Genomic DNA, 14,231 nt, shown 5'->3' with positions numbered 1-14,231 from the left:
TGATTCGCGTGCAGTGGTTGGCGGGTCGCTGTGGCGTCGTGGGAAACCAACGGGATGACGAGGTCGCCACCGCCTGCATCAACTGTCTCCCAACGATACCCCGTTCGTGTTTGGCGACCAGCGTGCAGTTATTCGTGATCAATCCAGCTGGCAGACCCACGCTTCGCACAGTAAGAGCGCATTTTCAACGCCAGCGCGCACATTTACACTTCGAGTACGCGTCTTTCGTATGTGCCCCGTGGAAAGGCAGGTGCCCCGCGGATTTTCTACGAGCTACGCAGCCCCCGATTGCTGTTCGTTTGTGGGATTGAAGCCCTTGTTCCTTGCCTGTGTCGCTTTGTGCAGCGACGTCTCTAGATGCTGGAGTCCTAAAGAGCGCTGGAACTCATTGCGGAATACCTTGCGGTGCTTCTATGGGCCTGCGCACCCACGACGCGACAATGGCGAGCCTCTGTCGATACATCGAAAAGACAGGCTTGACTAGGTAGTCATCAACATACCCGTCCTTGCGCCGGGGGGACGGACGGACTTATTCGACAACATCAATACACGCTGAAAGGTAATTTTCCATGTCCTGAAACAAAGCCTCACGTCGGCGAAACATACGAGCACAACGGTATCAGGAGTTCGCACAAAACTATTATCGGCGCCGGATAACATGCTCTCTAGACTTCTGACATCAACCCTTTGCCTACGGGTGTTGCCAGGGGCGGCTCAGAGGCGAACATGCCGGACCCGAGAGCAGGACCACAACTGCGGCTGAGCGGTGGAAGCATTGTCGGCGTGAAATGGAGACTGACGATGTTTGCAGATGACACTGTGCACCGCTACGCGTGTTCGCTGTGCGGGGTGATTTCCAGCACCAGGTCAATGCTACCTTGCATGCACACTTTATGCGAAACCTGCAAGGCTGGCTGTGGCCAAGATGGCGTCGGCGGCGTTTGTCCCTTGGACCAGGAGCGTTTCGACGAGGAGGAGTGTTCGAAGCTGCCGTTGCCGGCAAGGAAAATTGATGTTTTCAATGTGAGTGCAGTTTACTTCAGTTTTTCATGGCTATGGGTGCTGTGGAGGATAGCGAAATTATGATATATGGAGACTTGCACATTTGTTGGTAACAATTCAAAAAATGTCTTCGCGAAAACTATCCACCTATTTTGGCTCAAACATTGCAAGACAGCATATTAGAGTCTACCTTCTTTGAGAAGCAATGTGACATCGAAACTTGCCTGGACTGCTCGTAATGATTGAGAAACCGGTTCCGTCTTTAAGTATATGAGGCTTACCGAGCACTGAATCCAACAGCAAGGGCCACTGCCAGATGATGAAGCAACAGATGGGCCGACTCGGTGGAGAGGCGATTTGGGTAGTCACTTTGAAAATGCGATATCGTCTGCTCGTTGGAATGAAAGCTATTCGCAAGAGCCATCGTTTCTATTACTATGACAGAGCAGAAAATATTAATAAACTCGCTGTCTTACAGAAACGAATCGTACGCGTTTAATGTAAAGGGCCATATTTGTTCCAAACCGAGAATAGTTACCAAAAACACGCCATTTTACAAATCAACTGCATATATAACTAAATGCTTTCTCCCAATTATAAACTTGCAGTAATGAAAAAAATGATTACACCCTGAGTATACTTGCAGATTTAGACCAAAACAAATCAGTGTATTGAATCCACAGAGCTGAGCCGCTGAAGCTTAAATTTCGCAGCAATTATGGCCCACAAATTATGCAATAAGCGTTACCTACACTACTGAATTAGCTGTACTACCGTGACAATGTTTTCCAACCCGACATTGCTCTCAAATTTCGTCATATATTCGTGTAATAGTTTTGTAGCAGTTGCCATTTTTCAGACTCGTTTAAATCACATTGTTCACTTATTTCCTCCTCGCCGTAGTCATTTTGCGTGCTACTGCACCATTATTCCTCGTATGATCGCATGCTATTTTTTTTCTTGCCATCTATAGTCATGATGCGCGTACCTTCATGTTTATCTATGCTGAACATACGTGTTTTTAAGGCGGAAGCCTTTAATGCCTCATCGTTGTAAGCAGGAGCTGTCGACAGAAATGTCACGCTTTTCAGTTGGTCGAAACGGTCGTGACGTCACACAGTGCGCGAATTTCAAACGGGCCCAATTGTACTTTGGCTACTAACCATGCAACCAATTAAAGGGATCGTATAGTTATGTTCCAAGTAAGTTTAACTGAGTTTAGTTAGTAGTCTAATTATAACCTTTCTAGTCAGACCAGATAAATAAACAAAACCGATTAAGAAATTGGCTGAGCTTGGGAATCGAACCCCGGTCTCCGCAGTGCGAGTCGAGCACACTACCACTCCGCCATGCCAGCTCGATGGTTTGGATTGAACAAAGGTGCGTCTAGTGAGTAGGGTGTCTTCGTTCACTCCCATCATCCTTCCTTCCCGTTACGGCGAGGTTTAGGTGTCCACCGAGATATGAGAGACAGACACATTTCCTTTCCTCAAAAACCAATCTACCGACAAGCAAGGCGTATTTGCCCGCGTTTCAGATTGGTCCAAATTGTCGTGACGTACCGAGCGCGAATTTTGACGGGTGTCCACCGAAATATGTGAGACAGTTACTGCGCAACTTCCTTTCCTCAAATACAATTTTCGACTAGTGTCTACTGAGATATGTGAGACAGTTAATGCGTAATTTCCTTTCCTCAAATACAATTTTCATTTTCTTCATTAAGGCCCCTCTTTCTTCTTTCACTCACACTTCCTCCCTTCCTCTACGGTGCGGCTCAGGTGTCCACCGAGATGACAGAGAATTACAGCCCCATTTCCTTTCCTCAAAAAGCGTTGCGTTCAAAGGGCAACGTATCGCGCCGTACGGGTGGTGGCGTTCCTTGGACTCCGTGGCAGCGCTACAACACGCTGTCGGGTTCCACTCCTAAAGGCGAAGCTTAAGCGTCATTAATTGCCAGTTAATTAATGCACCAACAAAATCTGCAGTGAACAATCGCGTAGCAGAATGCAGCACTCAGGCTTTCGCCTTTCACCACTTTAGCCGCTAAAGTTCCTCGTAATTTTTATTCTTAGTATATTATTTTTGTCTTTTGCTTTCATATAACGCCCCCGCTACCGTCAATGCCGCTCTGTAAAGATATAATACCTCTCAAGCTGTTTGTACAACTTTTCCCCTGGATTTCCTCGCAATACCTTGTTGAGGAAATAGACCCTAAAACCTTCAAACCTACATACATCTCAAAAGTTGGCTTTAAGATTCAAGTCAGCCTCGGAACTCTGACATCCACTCAGCCGGGCTGTTGAATTCATTTTCGTCCGGCAGATGGCGCAGCCTGTAGGATCGGTTTCCAGGGTCTTTAGACGTGCTTAGGGTGCCTCGATGCCGGCTTTCTGTAGGATGAAAGTTGCACTGAGGCACTTGAGATCGGCTGTTCAGCTACCATTACTAACCTGCAACCTACAGCAGTTCCTAATTATTTTCTCACTATTTAAGCACAGTGCAGATAAATGGCGACATTGCACTGTATTTCAAAGAGCCCAGACCCTATTATTCTCCTGTGGTAGCGACGGCCATCGCGAAGCAAGAAGCAAGAAACAAATTTGTCAACTGTTGCTGTGGTGTGATTTACAAGGTCCCACTGTCATGCGGCCGATTTTACATCGGAGAGACCGGACGGTGCGTCAGTGATCGGCTACGCGAACACACGAAAGACATAGAAAACAAGTCACGCCGAAATAACATGGTCATTCATTTCGCAGATTGCGACAAATGTGAGGCGTTTTTAGACCAAACCACTATCATCGCTAAGTATAGAGACCACACCTCACGCCTGATATCGGAGGCCTTTCACATTCACACATTAGGCAACTCATGTGTAAGCCAACAATCGGTGGCTCTATTCCCACAGGAGATCGCTTTTCTTAGTCATTGATGATATCCCGAGTGTATGCCTTGTCATGTTTACACCACAGTTTTCCCTTCTATGCTTTATATTGCACCCCTCTTTCGCAATAAACCTTTTGGTTGTTAGTTCAGCGCATGTGTTTGTCTCTTCTTCCGTCCCGTCCGTCAGCGCGGTTTTGCTGTACCATTCAACATGAACCAACCAGCCCGACTCAGCCCTCTCCATGATAGTGATGGCTCGAAAGCGAAATTTATTCGGCCTACCTCTGTCCTCAAAATGACTGACCTAAGCGGCGGTGATAGCCCGAAGTCTACGGTACAGTTGTCGAAGATAATTCTGATGGACGCACTCGGCCGCGCTCAGGATGAACTAACTTCCCCGATAGGGCGGCCAAAGTACGGACGACAACCTCGAACATTGTAAACAGGTGCGCGCGGCTACAGTCATTCCTGGGGTATCAGTTTGCCACTAGTCTGACAAAGCGATAAGGCTTCGTAATGGCGGCTTCGAGCAGTACGTAAAGAACAAAAAGCTGCGCGCCAATACCCTACTTTGAGCGTGGTGTTATCCCCCAAGTAGGCCACTTATTTTCGCAGAGGAATCTTTTAAAGTGCAGCCGCCAAACACCCAAGTTTCTGCGCAACTATTAGTAATTACATGAAAACAATAAAACCATAGCAAGGCTGTCGTCATTAAACGTGTGATGTAGTGCACGCGACGCATTCCGTCACTTTACTGAACAAGTTTGAGGCCTTGGCGACGATGAATGAAGAGAACATCTAAAGCATATTCAATAGAGTGTGTGTAGTGTGTGGCGTGAGCATAGTCACTGTTATTGTAGCATATCGGTGCATCCGTCTGTGAGCTTCGTAGCCTAGTCGTGAAATTCTCTATGGTCAGAATTCATCAAAAGATACGATTGTCTTCGCACTGCTTCTGCGCATCTGCGGCCGCTTACATGGCAGATAACTTGGCGGACGAATTAAGCAAGCTAGTTGAATCTTAGTCTCTCTATAACGCACAGTTTATAACAAAATAATATGTGTATAACGAAAGAACATATAAGCTCCCGTAGAAGCCCATGTATTTGATGTCTCATTTTTATGAAATAAACTTTCCTGCAAGGAGAAATAAGTAATCTCCAACAGACCACTGTCAGCCATTTAGTGATGTAGTATGTCAGTTTGTAACTTTCGGAGCCAAAGAGCTTCCCACCGATTCGCTGTTACACTACAGTGCGTATGTTCTCCAAACTTCTCTCCTCTCCAAACGAGTGTACTCTGATCATCTGGCTCCATGTGCAATTTCATTTCCGTTTCCGCAGCATGTTTAGGCAGTCAAAACATCAAACTAACTCTTTTGCTGCGCAACCGGACGGGACTGAGAGAGGAAACAGGAATCAATGTAATAATGCATTGTTTTATTAAAGTGCAGCGCAGTCCCGTGTCCTCTCTCTGTGTCGTTCCGTTGCACTGCCAAAGGTCCTCCAAAATATACACAGTTAGAAACCATTTTGCGATGTCTTGATGTGACTGACGACATCGAGCTAACGCTGGTTTCACCGGACGAAGCGGTGGAAAATGAGAGCTTGAATCTAGTTCCGCTTACAGATTGCGCAAATATCGACATTTTTTAGCCGGTTTATTCCTCCTTAAACAATGCATGCTTCCACTGAACCTTTTTGCAATGTCAGCGCGACTACCAAGTCTGTAACTAGCAATTATTTTCAATATCTTTCTAGGCACATTGCTGGAATAAAGAACGAGGTTGTTCGTTCGTGGGAACACTAGACGCTATCCTTCGACACTACGAAGAGGAATGCTGTTTCCACGCTGTGGACTGTCCCCGGTGCGGTGGAAACGTCCCCCACGCAAGCCTCTCGGAGCACTACATGTCCGGATGTAGCGACATTACGACTTCCACAACAGGCGTCAACCAGCCACCGCAGGATGATGGCGTCTGCCAAACGCGTGACGTCGAGGCAGCGCTTGATGAATTCAGGGCACTCTTGAGGGAGCCGTGCGAAAAACAGCTCCCCGCATTGCAGAGTCGGCTCAATGAGCTCACTGAGCAAGTAACGAGCCAAGGAAATCTACTCCGGGTAATTGGCGAAGAGTCCAGCGAATGGCATCAGGCTCAGAATTCCGCACATGCTCAAGCTCAGGTGGAGCTCTTAACATCTCTCGGCGGACTGCGGTCCCATCTGGGAGGGCTCATCTCTGAGTTGCGGCCAACCTCGGCTGAGGAAGTAAGCTGGGATCGCAAGACACCCATTCCGTGGCGCCTGGAAAAGAAGCACATCCTTCGAAAGCTGGAAGTTTTTGCAGAACAGTCACTGTCTCGCCTCGATGATGCGCAACAAGCAGTTGTTCCACACGTTAAATACCCCATGATTTGGCTTAGGCGAAGTTACCCTACTTCGCGGCAAAGCGCAAACGGTGAGCAAAAGGTATTTTTCGACGGAGGGTCCGGCAGCAGCTTTGCGTATCTATTTAGGGTGTACAATTTTGACAAAATTCTCAGCCCTGCTGTACACGACAGTAGCCTCGCGGCGGAGGTCAGTGTGTGGCACACTAGGGATGTGTATTTCACTGTGACTATATCAAGAGACGAGTCGCACTGCAAGCTGGAATCGAGCTTTCGTTTTGGCGTCAGTCTGGGTATTGTGCCTCGGATAAGGGTGTCTTCTGGCTGGTTATCACTTGAGCAGGGCACGGCGCTCACCTTTGGTGGTCCGCAGGAGTCTTGTGGTTGCCAAAATAACTCGTTCAGACTAAGCCTCAGCGAATTCAGAGGATCAGAGTTATCTGAGGGCGCGCTTGGAAATCTACTAATTGTAATTAGTAAGTTTTAGCACGCGGCATACAGGATGTTTCACCTAATATGATCTGCAATTATTAAATATAGGCATCAAGAGTAAGCGCTTTTTCGGCATAGTATTGTTCCTAGTGCAGCGCATGAGAATACAGCTAGGGTGTGCAAATTATTCGGCTCGTTAACTAATATTGCATGACTACAAAAAAGCGCTGTGTTGTGCCCCTGCGTGTTTCCTTCTTCACTGAGCCGTTCTTCGCGCTGTAGGCATGGAATATCAACTTGGAAATAGAACTGTCCTCGAAGTCGACAAATACAAATACCTTGGCGTTACCCTTAACAATAAGCTTACATGGTCAACTCATATCTCGGATGTTTGCTCAGCAGCGCTAAAAAAATTGTGGGTCATAAAGAGAAAGCTTAAAAACGCGCCTGTAAGGACTAAAATGTTAGCCTACAATGCAATAGTGAGATCGAAGTTAGAATATGCTTCCGAACTCTGGGAACCGCATACCATGAAAGACACAAAAGAACTTGAGCGAGTACAGAGAAAAGCAGTGAGATTTATATACGGGAAATATGCCAGGAAGGATTCGCCGTCCTCAATAATGTTACAAAATAGAATATAGACAATTGAAATACCCAGAAAAATTAATCGTCTTGTACTACTACATAACACTCTTTCTGGAAAAAATAATATGTCGCTACCAGCTTCCGTATGTCGGCCTTCTACGAGGAGAACACGACACAGTCATGAGTATTTCCTTGCAGTGATCTTCGCGAAAACAAGCGCTTATAAGTACAGTCTTTACCCTCGAACGGTAAACGATTGGAATTCACTTCCCATTAGTGTCTTTCAGTCAAACAATTTCTTGGCTGCATTGCAAAATCATTTTTGTGTAACTTAGAGATGTTGACGTTCTCATTTGTGCTTCTTTTTGTGCATTATGTTCATTTCATGTTGCATTGTATACGTTTTTCTGTGCTTTCTTGTTTGTGATATGCCCCTCCTGCTTGGGCCAAACTATTGGCCTGCAGTATTACTAAATACTAAATGAATAAATATAGTCATTACCTCGCAACAACTTACATTGTAGAATGATTCTTGAATAGTTAACTTTTTAGCTATTACTGTTAGTCTCCTTACTTATTGAGAGGCGTGTGGCTCACCGTAAGTAATATCCATATCTCTTTTTTTGTTTAATTTAGAAAACAAAGTTACCCACGGCGCTATCGCCCAACAAAGATGGATATGGATACGGAAATTGATATGGATATTGCTTAAAGTGAACGGCGCGCCTTTCAAGAAATAGTCTAACAGTAATAGTTGAAAATTAGCTATTCAATATTAGTTATCTAGACTGCTGTTTTGCACATATTAGCTGCATTCCGATGCGCTAGACCACGGACAATGCTAAGACACAAAAAAGTCTCTTCTAACTCCAAACGCCTATTTAATAAAGAAAAATTGCAAAGCATATTTGGCGAAACAACCGGCATACGGCTCACGTGGCGAGTGAACACATTCAGAAGTGTTTAACCTGCGCGATGTTCTCAGTTTTTGATTTTACCGGATTAAAGATCATAATTTGCATTTCGTCCTCTTTGCTGTCTTGTTTTGCTTCCTTTGGATTGTGACATACAAAACAGAAGAAACTCGACAAGTTTCGCTTCACTGCATCAAGATTTCGTTCACAGATATATGGTTCCACGCGACACCGAAAACACGAATTGCGTTGTAAGGTAAGGTGTTTACCCACCTCGGTGGCTCAGTGGTTTGGGCGCTCGCCTACTGAGCTGGAGTAACCGCGTTCGAACCCGGCCACGGCGGCCGCGTTTCGATGGAGGCGAAACGCAGAAGGCGCCCGTATGCTGTGCGATGTCAGTGCACGTTAAAGATCCCCCAGCTGGTCAAAAATATACCGCACACCTCCACCATGGCCATCACCTATGAAACTTGTTGTATTATGCCATCATTAACCTTCATTCACACTTTCCCCTTCTTCCCTTTCCCCAGTGTGGACTAGAAGACCAGGGCCATGTTACCACCGGCCGAACTCACCTCCTTTTCCTCTCATTGAAATTCCTCTCTCTCTCTCCACTACGGCACCTCTTTCTTCCTTTCTTCTTTCACTCCCTCCTTAATCCCTTCCCTTACGGCGCGGTTCGGGTGTCCACCGAAAATGCGAGACAGTTACCGCGTCATTTACGTAAAATTGCTAAATTGGTTTTTGGAGAAAGGAAATGGCGCAGTATCTGTCTCACATATCTCGGCGGACACCTGAACCGCGCCGTAAGGGAAGGGAGGAAGGTGGGAGTGAAAGAAGAAAGCAAGAAAGAGGTGCCGTAGTGGAGGTGTCCGAAATAATTCCGACCACCTGGGGATCTTTAACGTGCACTGACATCGCACAGCACACGGGCGCCTCTGCGTTTCGCCTCCATCGAAACGCGGCCGCCGCGGTTGGGTTCGAACCCAGGTACTCATTTACGTTCCTAAAAACCAATCTAAAATTTTTTTAAAGGGAAGGTGATTAACGGGTGCCGCTTTTCTTGTTGTTGTTAGTGGCTATTTATTGGTTATGAAAAAATAAAAATGGAAATAACAGATGTTGCCAGCCGTGGCATCTGCCATCGAAACTTGAAGCACCTGAGCTGCGGCTAGCGGGAATAAAAGGGCATAGAAAGGACAGGCAGAGGGAAAGAAAGGGGAGAGCGATGTAAGAAAGGATGGAGATAGGGCGGCAATATACATCATGTACAAATACAGGATATTGAAATAATGCCGCTTTTGGGCTTCGCCGTTTTGAGCGTGATAAGTTATTCTTCGGACTCTCCAAGAAGTTCTCTCTTTCCATTCTACAGTTTTGAACGCAGGAATAATTTTAACGCTACATTTTCTGATTTGAAGCTTGTTTTTCGGCTGATATAATGCTGACGAAGAAACATAAAAACTTGTTTTCGAGGAGGCGCCAGAAAGAAAATGTCAAACGGGGAGGCTCTTTCATCAGGTGGCATCATGTGCTCTCCTCGTGCAGCGTTCCAGCAGTTAGCGTCTCGGTACCGAGCTCCCTTGTAAATGATGCAAATTTAAGTGTATAAAGTCTTCTCTCCTTGTCTTTCCCGCATCCTCGTCTCCGACGTCCTTCATTCCCTCTCCGGCGCCCGACCATGCTACGTCATAACCGTTGCCCCCCCCCCTCCCCCCACCCCCGCCCCCCGATGTACCCGGAAAAATTTCGAAAATCGCGGCGGTTCCCCAAGAGACATCAGGAGATAATTTCAATCTCTGCTATTCTCAGGAACGCAGAATAGTAAAAATTATAGTAATATTCAGAGAGGGCTGTGTCTGTGCCCTGTATCTCCATGGCCGATTCGGCTGGCTAGGCGAATGGTCGGCTCATACCAAAGGTTGGTATTAAATGTAACTGCAGTGTGCTTCCTTTTGTTCTCAATGGAAGCCTGTTGTGTTATCATGCTCCGGAAGAACGCGGACCTGGCACGACAATGAGGAGTCCATCCAGTATCTTTTTTGAATATGAGGTTTCCTTTCCAAAGGTTTCAAATACTTTGTTGCTATAGCTTCTTCCGGGTGTGCCACGAGAGTTGCCAAAAACTAAAAATATCTAAAACTGATCCTTACGCTGGCAGCCTTCGGATCTGTCTTTGATAAGCCTTTATGAGCTTGATCTCAAAAAGCTGAACTGCTCATTGTCTTACCCACTTGAATTTGCTTTCAATGATGCCAGGTTTTTCAACGTTTTCACTCACATGTTTTGCCGAATGAAAGACGTCAGAGTGCGACTGCTGGTCGCACGCTTTTGAGTATATCTCGAAGCTTATGTGCACTCTTCACGACACCACACATACACACACAAAAAAAAACAACGAATGACACCCGCTCGCGTCGTCGCCGTCAATGTATACGCGCGCGATGAACTGTTCATTCTGAAGTCCACGGCCGCCCCAAATAGCATCACGTCGTGTCTTTCGCTCTCAAGGAGCCCGTTTCTACCGTGCTCTTGCGTAGCAACGAGACTCAGGGGCATGCGAAGGAGCGGAGCCAATCCGCGTACCGTGATTCGGGTGGCGAGGAGGCCTTACAGACGGGATAGCGGGAGGGCTGGTTCCGGTCGCACCCAGCCCACGTAACTATGATGCGACTTGCTGTGAGAAGCGAGCTTTCTGGAATCTAGCGGGCAGCACAAGTGTTTTACATCGACAAGGCCTAATGCAGACGGCACAGCCTGCCAGGCCTGCAAGTTGTTGTTGTTGTTGCCTGCAAGTGTGCATGTGTCTTCTGTGTGTCTTCATTCTCGTCCGTATTTCCGCCAGCGCTGTGTTAAAAAAAAAATGAGATCGCCCCTTCCGCCAAAAAGAGCTAGTTGGAGAAAGAACGAATGTGTATGAACCGGCAAAGAGAAAAAAAATGAGGCCAACGCGATCCAAGGCGCCTAGCAAAAGAAAATAAACTAATGTGCTCCCACACTTGGGCAGCGGGGGCATACGCGGGTTCGATCGACGCTCTATAGATAGGGCAGTGACAACGAAACAAGCGATGCCGCTTTTGCAGTCATGCGCTACCTTTTCTTCGTGAATAAAAGTTCCCAAGTTTCCTGGAAACGGGTCTCGCATTGGACCTGTGGGCAGGTTTGTAATATACGCACAACTTGCATGAGAAACTGACAGTTTGTCGCTCACTTTAAATGCAGGGCTGCGCAGAAAAAAGCGGATAGATTAACTGTTTGGGAATAAACAACTGGAGGTTACACACACGCACCGCCTTAAGGGAAATGGATAAAAGTCTACATATTCGGAATGGGTCATTGTCTACTCAACATTAGCATATCACTGGGAGCCCTGGTGCAAAGGTGCAGTTTTTAAGCGATGAACACCTACCGGGGGGGGGGGGGGGGGGGGGGGGGGGGTGAAACTTCTTATACCACTCAGCGGCCACGAATTACAGACGGTCGCGTCAATTCCTCCTTCAGTTACGTTCATAGCGAATGCTCTACGAGTTATCTGCTTGACAACGGACGACCGAAACACATGGGCGCGGAGGGGTGTTCGCATGCCATCAGCTTCACGCACAGACTGTTCTACTGTTCTAAATTGGGGCCCACTAGGGGAGGTGGGCGGATGTACCCTTGTCTGCCTGCTGCGCGCGACTGCTCTCCACGCTTTACTTAGGTTTTCGCGCAGTCTTTTGTTGTTTTTTTTTTGCTCTTGCGGCATGTTGAAATTTGCTGCGTTGCTGGTCAACAACGGTAATCGCAGTGCTGAGCGAATGTACGGAGAACGGAGAACACATTTTGCATGGTTTTATTGACACACATATCCTTCCCGTTACTTTCACTCCAAAACAGATATTTCTCAAACTAATCTGTATGTCTATATCACAGCATTCCGTACAATACAACTGATAAGCGCCACGGGCGTCAAGTTTATCTCAAACGGCGCAGCTGACACTTCTGTACATCATTTCATGCATCATTCACGCAATACATGTGCGGTCAATCCCAGATAATATTCACGCAATAGAGAAGGATCAGTCTGTGCACAGAAAGTGCTCACAATTTAATGCGTGCACGACGTACCTAGCAATCGTCATCATCCTAATCACCAGCCTGACTACGCGCACTGCAGGGCAAAGGCCATGTTCGACCACCTTGGGTTCTTCAACGTACAGTGACATCGCACAGTACACGAGCCTCTAGCATTTCGCCACCACCAAAATCCGATCGCTGTGCCTGGGATCGAACCCGCGCCTTCCGGGTCAGCAGCCGAGTACCATAAACGCTGAGCCACCGCAACTGTTGCTGGGCTGGTTGTGACGACGCCACGCCACTAGGTCACGTGACCTGGGTGGCGCACGTAGGTTGTTTCTCCGGCGGGCGGCCACCTGGTCCACCCTACGCCACAGAATTTTTCGCTCACAACGCCGACTTTCTGGACAGCGGTGCTTGTAACGCTACCGCGTTGACGTAATCTCTGTGAATGCAACTGAATATCCTAGGCAGAAGCCGCGTCAATCATGAACACATCCACAATCAATGCTACGCAATACACGCAAAAAAAAAGCGGCAGATCGTACGTGTCCATCTAAAAGGGCTAATACTTAGTTCAATCAAGCACGGGATGTTCCGCTTGTCTCAAGTCCGTAGCGGAACTGCCCTTCTGCGGGCTACACACAACCAATGCGCACTCGGAAACAGGCACTCACCGCGGTACGGCGGCGCGTCCGGGAGGGCGCGCCGACGACGAAAACACTTTTTGTGCAATGTTTTGAGGTGGCGAACGAGGATCTAGAGGGATTAGTACGCGCACTTCCTGCACTGCAAGTGGAGGTCCCTTCGAGGCAGGTAATCTAAAGCAGAGGTGAATTCGCAGCCCCGTTGGTTGTCCGCGACACCGCAGTGACCGGGCACCCATTTAGAGCGAACAAAACATCAGCATTGCGCGAGGCGGTCGATGCGCTCGCATATCGCGCACAAAAACTGGAAATCACGTTCACTGCTCTCTAGGCTGCTGAGGTCGTCCCGAGCGGCGCAATGCCGGTTCACATCCGGGAGGTTGCAACGTGCGCCTTGTTCCCAGGGGAAAAAAATACTGCCGGCCTAACACACAGACATTAAAGTCTTCATATCAGCCACCACACCGCCAATCGAGGCTCCGTCCGAGGTGCTCAGTTAGGTCGGCGTGCAACACCAACCCGGCAATTATGATTGCCCTGATTTGATGGTGTTGATCTCTTTTATAATCAGTTCTGGTAATTCGCCCACATCCAGACCTGCATCGATGACAGCACCCAGTCAAAAATTCCTTCAGCCTATCGGTCTGAAGGCTGAAGGAACCCGTAATTTGGGCCTGTTGGTGTTGGGCCTGTTGGTGATGGGCCTGTTTGTGATGGGCCTGTTGTGATGGGCCTGATGGTGATGGACCTGTCGGTGTCAGACCTGTTGGTTCTATTGGCGTCGGCCTGTTGGCACAGATCCTGCTTGCAGGTTTCGGGATAGTGTTAGGCCTAATGAGGGACGCCAGTCCTAATGGCGCACCATAGATAAGTTTTTTCATCACTCAGAAATGTGTGCTGCACATTGCGCATAACATAGCTTCTTCGATTAGTGCATCGCAAGCTGTTGCAAAAAGGCAGCGCCTGCTACTAATAATATTTCCCAATTAAGCTGGCCAAAAGGGTCTGTAATGCCCTACGATATATATACTGACAACCAAATTTAGGGCAAACGAAAGCTTTATTATAAAATAAAGAAACCTGTAAAGAGGAAGATGATCAGCAGTCAGAGCAGCAGAACCGAGGCGAGGCGCGAGATGAGAAGACGACGATCGGCAGCTGAAGCTGCAGAGCCGATGCGCGGCGCGAGACGAGAGCGTGAACTGTTCCGGGACCGGACCTGTCCTTGCCCGCTCCAACCGGCCTTCACAACTGTCAATAAAGGCCGTTACATCTTGCTGGAGGTGCGGGGTAGCGGATAGACGTCTTTTCGGGTGATTT

General features: G+C 47.6%; 1 protein-coding gene across 1 annotated transcript; it reads left to right on the top strand.

Moving 5' to 3' along the window:
- Positions 1-726: 726 nt before the first annotated feature.
- On the top strand, positions 727-8,748 carry LOC149357094 (uncharacterized). The gene is made up of 4 exons (XM_089576505.1): positions 727-1,023; positions 5,649-6,008; positions 6,132-6,310; positions 8,739-8,748. Exons 1-4 carry the CDS (start codon positions 727-729, stop codon positions 8,746-8,748), a joined length of 846 nt encoding a protein of 281 aa, XP_089432631.1.
- Positions 8,749-14,231: the final 5,483 nt, after the last annotated feature.

The sequence above is a fragment of the Amblyomma mixtum genome, chromosome 3 (genome assembly GCF_055824585.1).
Source record: "Amblyomma mixtum isolate Tamu chromosome 3, ASM5582458v1, whole genome shotgun sequence".
Lineage (NCBI taxonomy): Eukaryota > Metazoa > Arthropoda > Arachnida > Ixodida > Ixodidae > Amblyomma > Amblyomma mixtum.
Note: the sequence above shows the minus strand (reverse complement) of the source record. Positions and strands in the feature narration are given on the sequence as shown.

What these genes read in the sequence shown, in the direction of transcription:
- LOC149357094 (XM_089576505.1), top strand. Translation starts at nt 727, where the DNA reads ATGCCGGACCCGAGAGCAGGACCACAACTGCGGCTGAGCGGTGGAAGC. An exon ending in GGAAAATTGATGTTTTCAAT is followed by an intron (nt 1,024 to 5,648) that starts GTGAGTGCAGTT and finishes ATATCTTTCTAG; the next exon opens with GCACATTGCTGGAATAAAGA. An exon ending in GCCAAGGAAATCTACTCCGG is followed by an intron (nt 6,009 to 6,131) that starts GTAATTGGCGAA and finishes CTCATCTCTGAG; the next exon opens with TTGCGGCCAACCTCGGCTGA.